The following is a 10,081-nucleotide window of genomic DNA, read 5'->3' as shown; positions in this document are numbered from 1 at the left end:
AATGGTTGATATAATTAGCTGCTATATAGAAAGACTGGTTTAGTGTGCTAAAAATAAGATGGGGAGCAGGTTTGAATGTGTATATGCTCTGAACAGCGTCTGTATCAGTTGAATGGTTTGCATAGCAGCTGTTGGGATGAGGCGTTGTTCATTTAACAAATGTGTTCTACATTGTGGGTTATTCTCACATCTCTGGACACAGTGCCATGGCTTTTTGCATTCTGGAAATGGATGAAAGAGGATTCTGAGGGGATTTCAAAGTTGTAGGAAGATGACACATCTATATGGAGACATCAAATGTACACTATATTGTTTATGCTAGCATGTTCTATCAGATATCAGTCGATTGTTTGGTTTCTTTGGTTCAACTGACATAGAGGAGAACCCCACTGAGACATCTCTCTGTTCTGAACCTAAAGCCACACATTCTTTTTAACAGTCACAGGATCTTCAGAGGGTTTAAGGGGTTACTGTAATGTGTTATATATACTGTACATCTCATGACTGCTAAACTAGATGACTAGCGCATTTCAAATCTATAGATAGTAATGTAAAATGTTAATTACCTTTTATGATGAAGGTAAACCTCATGAACAATGACTTCTTAGATAACACAAAAGGCGTTGAACACAAAAGTTGTCCTACGACAGTACACTATACTGATGTCATCCGTATTCTTTCCCATTCAACACTATCCTCTTAGAAAGCCCCACATTTGTTTAAAGGAATGTACTATTTCTAAGTGGATGGTTTTCATACAGCCTCTGTTGTGACGATTATAAGTGGACTGCACTAAAGTTACAAAAAACAGTCACCTCTCTTCAAAGGCTGTGGAGCTGGGCCTTGGAGCAGAAATCTGGGACAGAGATGAACCACTGGCACTCTTGAGATATAGCGTTTTTTATATGAGTAATAGTGTGAGAGAGTCAAGCTGATTTACACAACACTGGGGCCAAGCAAATAGTTAAAGAAAGAAGAGGATCTCAACAACAATATTCCCCCAATGTGATAAAACAGCATCACCATACAGTCAGCCACTCGGAGAGAGGAAGGCTTGATGTTTTATAGCTAGCTGTAGTACATTTTGACATTATACCAAGCTTTCTGTCTGTTGTTTTCAAAGTGACAGTGCATTAATGTGGACGTCAAATGATTAAAAAAAACTCACAACGGAAAGAGGATATTTTTGTCTTGATTGAGAAACAATATAAAAGTGTGTCGTTTTTCTAAGTGCATGGAGAGTGCATAGCTAGCTTGATTAAGATGGAGTGCTGAGCAACAGTGAGTTTGAGAGAAAACATGTTTATGTTTATCTGTGTCTCCTGTTTCACTCAGAAGCCAAGGAATTTTAAAATAATCTGCTTCGAGATAAAGAAAGCAGCGGATGTTAGCTACAGTCAAAGAGTTCTGTTTTGTTATCATAACTACTTTTATTCTGGCCAGCATGAGCCTCCTCTGGCGACTCGTGTAAGATGACCTACGAGCGGTCACGACCTGGTCAGGTTAAGGTCAGGCTATGGTCTGGTCATTGGGTCTCAGGAGCGCGGTTGATCAGCCCTGTTAGTGAGGGCAAAAGTAACTCAACACTGGCCCCCTGAGCCAACACAGCTGCCCAGGCAGGCCACACACTGCTGGAGGACTTTAATACAGAACTCAACGGGGAACAATTACAACAACAACAGAATCAGCATATATATATATACTGTATAAAAATAGTGGGGGAAAATACAGTTTAAATAGAGGGGAACAGACCATAATATACTGATAATACACTTCAGAGTAAAAAAAAATGTTTCCATGACAGATAAGTGTTTTATGACACTTAAAAAAGAATTTCCTGGATCTATCAAAGTAGGTCTAGTCTAAAGTATAATAGTTAAGTCACATGTTTCCATGGCAAGGATATTTTTTTCAAATGCAATCCATTGTCCAGTACTATTATTTAATACCACAACTTCTTGGCCACATAGCCAGTGTGACGATACATATATATTTTTAACTCACATCCCCAAAATCCACAGTCAAAGTGAAACAATATTTACAGACAACATCACAGACCGAAGCGGGCTTACTGTAGCTTTATGATTCAACTACCTGGTGCAGATCAAATTTGTGGACTGAACGAAAGCGATGATGAACATGCTGTTGGACAAAAGTAAAAAATGTCCCCCTTTCCAGAAATCATTCCAGTGAAAGATATTTTAATTCACAAAAGTATGATAAAATAATAAATTAATCTGAAACTGCTCAAAGTAACACTACAAATGAAAAAAAGGCATAAAGTCATTAACATCTACTGTATACAACACCAACAAGAGATAGAAACTCTTTTTTTTCCTCTTTAAATGTCTTACTAAAATAACCCTCTGGATCAGAGCATCTGGACAGAGGACCGTCCTTAGATGGCGCTGTTTGGAGGACTGTGCGTAGGTGAGGTTGTACAGCTACATGCAGATGAACAAGACTGTCAGCCTCCTGCTCTGTTACCACAGCCACAAAGTAATAAACCCCGCCTATTCCTACAATTTCTCTTCTTTAAAACCTTATACCTAACCCTTACCTTAAATTAAGACTAAAAAGCTCATTGTTGTTTTTATGAATCTTTACAACACAGTCATGTGTCACTTTGTGGCTGTGCTATCTAGTGGATAGACCTGCTCTGCTGCTGTTTCCCCTTTGTGCTACAGGCATCGGTGAACGAGATGGAGATTCAGAGTCCCATGTAGGCAGAGTGTTTGAGAGCAGTGAGGCCAGTGTGTATGCAGAGCAGAGTGGTCTGGTTCAGATCTGGCTCAGATGGCAAGTTGCAGCTTGGTCAGGTTCCTCTGGTGCATGTTGTGGTGACGAACCAGCTCATCAGACCTGGCAAACTTCTTCTGACAGTTGGGCCATCTGCAGTTGAATGGCTTCTCGCCTAGGAGCGGGAGAGAGAGCGTTGTTAGGTAGTATCTGGTTTAAATTATACTGAAGGGGAGGAAGGGATCCAATTAATTTCCTATGATCCTTTTAGATCACTTTCAGTAACATTTTATCTAACCAATTTCCATCTGGTAAAATAACATATCTTTGATTCGTTGAAATACTGTACCCCCAAAGCCTTGAGCTCTACATACCGGTTGTTCATGAAACGTACCTAACTAAGTTCTTAGCAGAAAAGAGATAAGTAGATGTGTAAAAATAAAAGTTTACGCACTTGTTTTACCTGTATGAGTCCGGGTGTGGGTCTTAAGGTGGTCAGACCGCGAGAACTTTCTCTGACACGTCTCACACTGGAACGGTTTAACCCCTAGGCACACACAGAGAGAGAGAGACAGACAGAGTAGAGCACAGGCCAGGAGGGAAGCCATTGCAAAGGGAGCCTGAGCTATAGTGTTCCATTAACAATAGAGAAGGCAGAGAGATGGAGGGAGCAGAGAAATGGAGGGAGCAGAGAGATGGAGGGAGCAGAGAGATAGAGGGAGTGTAACGGATGTGAAATGGCTAGCTAGTTAGCGGTGGTGCGCGCTAATAGCCTTTCAATCGGTGACGTCACTTGCTCTGAGACCTTGAAGTAGTGTTCCCCTTGCTCTGCAAGGGCCGCGGCTTTTGTGGAGCGATGGGTAACGATGCTTCGTGGGTGACTGTTGTTGATGTGTGCAGAGGGTCCCTGGTTCGCGCCCGGTCCGGGGCGAGGGGACGGACTAAAGTTAAACTGTTACATTGGTGCCGTGACCCGGATCACTGGTTGCTGCGGAAAAGGAGGAGGTTGAAAGGGGGGTGAATGTAACCGATGTGAAATGGCTATCTAGTTAGCGGTGGTGCGCGCTAATAGCCTTTCAATCGGTGACGTCACTTGCCCTGAGACCTTGAAGTAGTGGTTCCCCTTGCTCTGCAAGGGCCGCGGCTTTTGTGGAGCGATGGGTAATGATGCTTCGTGGGTGACTGTGGTTGATGTGTGCAGAGCGTCCCTGGTTCGCGCCCGGGTCGGGGAGAGGGGACGGACTAAAGTTAAACTGTTACAGGAGCAGAGAGATTGAGGGAGCAGAGAGATGGAGGGAGCTCGAACAGAYAAAGAGGGAAAATAAATAAGAGAAAGAGAAAAAGAGAGAAAGAGAGAAAGAGAGGGCAAACCTGTGTGTCTTCGCTGGTGTCTCTTGAGCTGGTCTGACCTGGAGAACCTTCGTCCACAGTCGGTGAAGTCACACTGGTAGGGCTTCTCACCTGGAGGGAGGGCAGAGGGGAACACAGAGTGGGCTTTGGTACAGCGAGACCTGGATCACTGAATCACTAGTCTGTTAGGGTTGGATCTATGGTTGCCCTGGCTCTTACCTGTGTGTTTCCTGCCGTGCATTTGCAGGTGGGACAGCTTGAAGTATCGTTTGTTGCAGCCAGGATATGTGCACATGAACGGCCTCTTCTCACTGGCCTCTGAGCGAACAATGGCAGGGGCGATACCTGGCACCCGTCGGACATCCTGTGATGTGGCGCGCACACACACGCACACACGCACACACACGGACACACACGCACACACACATGCACACACACATGCACACACACACACACACACACACGCACGCGCACACGCACGCGCACACGCACACGCACACATTAAGCAATGGTACAGGTTTAGAACCACAACATATCATACAAAGAGATAACAGTAACTAAGCTACCTACTAGTCTATTACAGCAAAAGGTAACTCAAAAATAATGACCAATTAAAAAAGGCCAAGGCAAAAGAAGTGTGATTATCTTGCTGACGGGGGCTCATTATACTAGAATTAGCCGTAAAGTGAGCGCTCAAATTTACTCCACGCCACTGATTTAGTCTCTAAACGTAAGCCGTTAGTCACGGACGTTAGGCAGACCCCATCTCAGTTGTCCATGCCCCCCTGTACTCCTCCCCTTCTTCAACCCCCCAGACCCTGAAACCCATCTGATGTTCATTAGGAGGCTCTTAGTGTAATGGGCTCTGTGGACACTGGCAGTCTAAATAATAGTGTTAGCAGCCTATTGATAAGTAAATTATTTCAGTGTTTTATAGCACTGCTGCCTGCCTTGTTCCTTATCTAGACACCAACACTTCACAGAGGGGGCAGAGCCAATGTTGGGATTGTCAAATAAAAGGCTTTCTGAGCACCAAGAGTACAAACACACTTTTTAATGTGTCCACTTAGACCTGACTTTACAAACATAGACCTTTTCATACCATACATTTCAAATGTTTCATTCAAGTATGTCTTTTTTGTGAATGAGGTTTTCCTGGTTTAATTTCACTTGAGAACAATGAGAAGGGAATGAGAATAGGTCTGGAGAATCTCTGCTCTCTGTGTTTTAAAGCTGCCGACGGACACTAACTAAGATCTAATGATTTATTAACACGGGCCTGCGTATGGAAACTATCTTTATTGTTCATGGATTTCTTGAAAGTGATTCCTCTTCCCTTTTCATCCTGAGATGCCTTTTAAATGTCCCAACTATTCTGGCAGTCTGCTCACTGCGTCAGGCTCTTTCCTCCTCCTTCTCTTTCTTCCCTCTTTCGATCTCTCTCTCTCTACTCTACCTCTCTAGTCTCTCCCACCTCCTCCTCTTCTTCTGCCAGCACCCGTGCAGTGCCTGGGCTTGGCAGTAGAGGATGACCATGTGCTGGCATTCAGGGAGTAGGTGTGTGTGTGTGTGTGTGTGTGTGTGTGTGTGTGTGTGTGTGTGGTGTGTGGTGGTGTGTGTGTGTTGTGTGTGTGTGTGTGTGTGTGTGTGTGTGTGTGTGTGTGTGTGTGTGTGTGTGTGTGTGTGTGTGTGTGTGTGTGTGTGTGTGTGTGTGTGTGTGTGTGGTGTGTGTGTGTGTGGGTGTGTGTGTGGTGTGTGTGTGTGCGTGCGTGCATGAGTGCGTGCGTGCGTGTGTGTTCATGCGAGAATGTGTGTCTGTGCTCCTTGTTCCGACCTTGGCCCTGAGCACATAAGGAAAGTTATGTATGGAGAACAGGAATCAGAGTGTGACCTGGGTGTGAAGAATCCGTGAGAGGAGAGAACTGACCTGCATGCCTCTGAAGATGCCGTGGGTGTGGATGCGGTACTGGGTGCTGCAGCTATACACCATGGGAGTGTTGGGGTCACTTTCATAACCCGTAGCATGGCTGACCACAAACAGGAAGACACAAGAGCATTTTCAGTGAGGAATGATGTGACCATTTTCTATTTTGTCTGCCAAATTACAACTCACATAAAAGCTGAAGTTCAAGAGCGTTCAGCAGCTTCAGGATCCATGAAAAACGGCAGAGTGGAAGTCAAGAAAATGTAGGATGCAATGTAGGATGAATGCCTATTATTTTCACGTTGTTAAATGTAAGAAAAACTGCAGTAAATGGTCCCTCTTGAAAAGGGTCTCCCTGTCCTAAATAAAGCTTGTCATTTAGGAGTTTAGCACTCTTCATCTAGCTAAGCCAGGTTCAGCAAAGTTGCATTGGCATTGTATTTCAATAGCATGCACAGTAGGTAAAAGGCCAGAATAAATAAATGCAGAGAAATCACCCGCTATAACTTGTTTTGACATAGGAGCAAATTGCTCTATGCGTCACAGTGCATGCAGTATATTCACCTAAAGCATCCAAAGTGGAACTCGGAGGAAAGACGAATGGTTAACTTCCTGTCATTCACAGATTTATTCGCATGGCTAGGCCTCTCTCTCTGACCCTGGATTAACACACGTTCAAGCTGCATACTATATTAGTTTTCCTCAGTAAATAAGGGCTTGTCCTAGTAAATCAAAGAGGAACTGGTTAACACTGCAAGACCTGGTTGTCACCCACCTACTACTCTCAATCAAATAGAGGTACAGAATAAGGACATAGCACAAAAGGACCATGATCCATTGTAGTATATCCAGAAATATTAAATATGTATGAAACATAGTTTAGGTATCGTGTGCGATCCTCTGTATTGTGTACTAGCCTACCTGTTTTAGAAATGGAAATGTTTTCTGAACACTTATTAACCCATTAAAAAGTGAAGGTAGCCTCTGGAAGTATTAACTGAAGATGGTTCAGTTACGTACAGTACACTGCAGCTACAGCATTTCAAGACAGCTACGGTTCACATTTAGTCCCATAATATCCAGACGGCTTATATCTGTCATTAGTTTTAAAAAGCAGTCTGTCATTTTTCTATTTCAGGGAAGGAGGTATCCTGTATCCTGTACAGTTAAATGATCAATACATGGTTGAGAGGGCATAAAGCAGCCTTTGTCTCTGCTCTTTCCAAGGACAGCCGGAGTGGAGACAGTGAAGCTGCATGCTGCAATAAATCTCCCCACAGTTCATTCACTCATTCATTGTGGCGCTTAACACCTCAGGCTCACGTTAACGTATACAGCCAGAGCCTGGGGAAGGAGATGGGGCAGGGTTAGGAGACAGGGCTGGGGAGGGAGACAGGCCTAGGGAGGGGAGGGAGACGGGGCTGGGGAGAACAGGGCTGAGGAGGGAAGGAAACGGGGTGGGGAGGGAGATGGGGCTGGGCTGGGAGGAGAAGCGTGGGGAGGAGAAGGGGTAGTGGAGGGAGTATTGTGGGGCTGGGAGGGGGAGGGAAGGGTCTGGAGGAAACGTGGGACAAGATGGGGTGGGGAAGGAGAGCAGGTGGGAAGGGAGTGAGCGGGCTGGGGGGGAGGGAGACGGGGCGGGATGAGTGGAGGCTGGGGAGGAGTGAGAGCGGGATGGGGAGGGAGAAGGCTGGGGAGGGGAGGGGAGTGGGCTGTGGACGGGAGATGGGGTGGATGGAGGAGACGTGAGCTGGGAGGGAGACGGGGCTGGGGGGGAGACGGGTGGGGAGGGGGCGGGGCTGGGGAGGGAGAAGGGCTGGGGAGGTGGGGGGTTGGTGATGGGGAGGGGCGGAGGGAAAGGGCTGGGAGGGAGATGGGGGTGGAGGGGGCGAGCTGGGGCGGGAGATGACTGGGTTGGGGAAGGGAAAATGGGCCTTTGGGTGGAGGGGATGGTGGCTGGGGAGGGAGATGAGGCTGGGAGAGGGAGACGAGGCTGGGGAGGGAGATGGGGGCAGAGGGGGGCGAGGCTAGGGAGGGAGACTGGGTTGGGGAGGGAAAATGGGCTTTGGAGGGGAGGGAGATGGGGCTGGGGAGGGAGATGAGGCTGGGGAGGGAGATGAGGCTGGGGATGGTGACGGGGCTGGGGAGGGTGATTGGGGAGTGGTGGCATTTATCTGGAAGAGGCACATGCATACTTTGGCGTGCGTCCCTTGAGATGAGACTCCACATCTAATTTTCCACAGCCTAAGCACTAGAGTCCCTCTCATTTAGAAGCAGATTAATCATTCAGTCACCCTGGCCTCTGCTGGCTTTTTCGGGGAGGTGGTGGAAGGGTCAGACCCTCCCCTCCAGTCTAACTAAGCCCTGGCTCTGGAGCCCAGGCTGGAGGATCCCAGGGGGAAAGCCTACTGATCTACTTCCACTACTCCCCAGTGCAGAGCCCTTCCCCTCCGTTACATGTCCCACCGTGGTCAAGGCTGATGCCCCACACAGGAAAATTATAGCAGGATACATTTCCCAGCCAGGACAGACAAAACATAGAGGCTAATTTAACACGCACACAATCTCCGGAGAAAACAGACAGAAACAGAGGGAGGGTTCGGGAGGAGGGAAGGAGGGGAGTTAGAAAAAAAGGGACACTGAAAATGACAACAAAGCAAGAATGAAAGAGGACCTTTTCATTAGAGCAGTAAAGCAAGTGAAAAGGTGATGTTTCCCCCTCAACTAGAGACAGTGATATAGTGATAAGGAAATAGGTAGGTTAACTCTGATCACCGGTCCCTATATTTACTCCCTATATTTTCTCCCTATACTTTCTCCCTATACTTACTCCCTATATTTACTCCCTATACTTCTCCCTAGACTTTCTCCCTATACATTCTCCCTATACTTACTCCCTATATTTACTCCCTATACCTCCCTATACTTTCTCCCTATACTTACTCCCTATATTTACTCCCTATATTTACTCCCTATACTTTCTCCCTATACTTTCTCCCTATACTTACTCCCTATACTTGGCGAAGAATGACAACAAAGCAGAAATGAAGAGGACTTTTCAGATAGAGCAGTTTAAAGCAATGAAAAGTGAGTTGTTCCTCCTCAAACTAGAGACCAGTCGATTATATTTGATAAGGAAATAGGTAGAGTTAACTCTGATCAACCGGTCCTTATATTTAACTCCCTATATTTTCTCCCATACTTTCCTCCCAACTTACTCCCTATATTATCCCTATAACTTCTCCTAGGACTCTCCCTATACATTCTCCTATACTTACTCCGTATTTACCCGTATTACCCCCATTACTTTCTCTTACCTATACTTACTCCTAATTTACTCCTTATATTTATCCCATACTTTCTCCTTCCATATACTTCTCCCTATACTTACTCCCATACTGACTCCATATGAATTAACCCCTTATACCTTCTCCATATACTTACTCCCTAAATCTTACCCCCATACTTTCTCCACTACTTATCCCTGATCCAATTTACCTCTTATAACTTCTAACCTTACTGTCTCCTTATACTAACTCCCCTATATTTACTCCCCTATATACTCCCTAATTTACTCCCTATTACTTTCTCCCTATACTTACTCCCTATACTTCTCCTTACTTTCTCCTATACTTACTCCTACTTTCTCCTTATACTAATCCCCTATAGTCTCCCTTATATTTAACTCTCCTATATTTCATCCCTATCTTTCTCCTTATCCTAACTCCCTATATTTACTCCCTTAATTTACTCCCATATGTTACCCCTATACTTACCCCTATACATGTACTCCCTATACTTTTCCTTATACTTTCTCCCTATACTTACTCCCTATACTTTCTCCCTATACTTACTCCCTATATTTACTCCCTTATTTATCCTATACTCTCCCTATACTACTCCCTATAGCTTTCTCCCTATACTTTAATCCCTATACTACTCCTTATATTTTACTCCATAATTTCTCCCTATACTTCTCCCTTACTTACTCCCTATATTTTACTCCTTATACTGTGTGTGGTTGTGTGTGTGTGTTGTGTGTGTGTGGCTGTTGTGATGTGTGTGTTG

The 10,081-nt window shown here is 45.3% G+C and overlaps 1 protein-coding gene across 2 annotated transcripts in view; it reads right to left on the bottom strand.

The window, feature by feature from the left end:
- Positions 1-884: 884 nt before the first annotated feature.
- Positions 885-10,081, bottom strand: part of wt1a (WT1 transcription factor a) — a 22,874-nt gene continuing 13,677 nt past the window's right edge. Inside the window, exons 6-10 of one of the 2 annotated variants that reach the window (XM_070443197.1) lie at positions 6,017-6,116; positions 4,309-4,453; positions 4,111-4,200; positions 3,203-3,286; positions 885-2,914 (exon numbers count right to left, since the gene is read on the bottom strand). In XM_070443197.1, the coding sequence (XP_070299298.1) occupies positions 2,793-2,914; positions 3,203-3,286; positions 4,111-4,200; positions 4,309-4,453; positions 6,017-6,116 (541 nt within the window). In that variant the 3' untranslated portion in view covers positions 885-2,792. Of the gene's footprint in view, positions 2,915-3,193; positions 3,287-4,110; positions 4,201-4,308; positions 4,454-6,016; positions 6,117-10,081 lie in introns of both variants that reach the window. The other variant, XM_070443196.1, reaches the window with a different exon arrangement.

Source organism: Salvelinus sp. IW2-2015, linkage group LG4q.1:29 (assembly GCF_002910315.2).
Source record: "Salvelinus sp. IW2-2015 linkage group LG4q.1:29, ASM291031v2, whole genome shotgun sequence".
Lineage (NCBI taxonomy): Eukaryota > Metazoa > Chordata > Actinopteri > Salmoniformes > Salmonidae > Salvelinus > Salvelinus sp. IW2-2015.
Note: the sequence above shows the minus strand (reverse complement) of the source record. Positions and strands in the feature narration are given on the sequence as shown.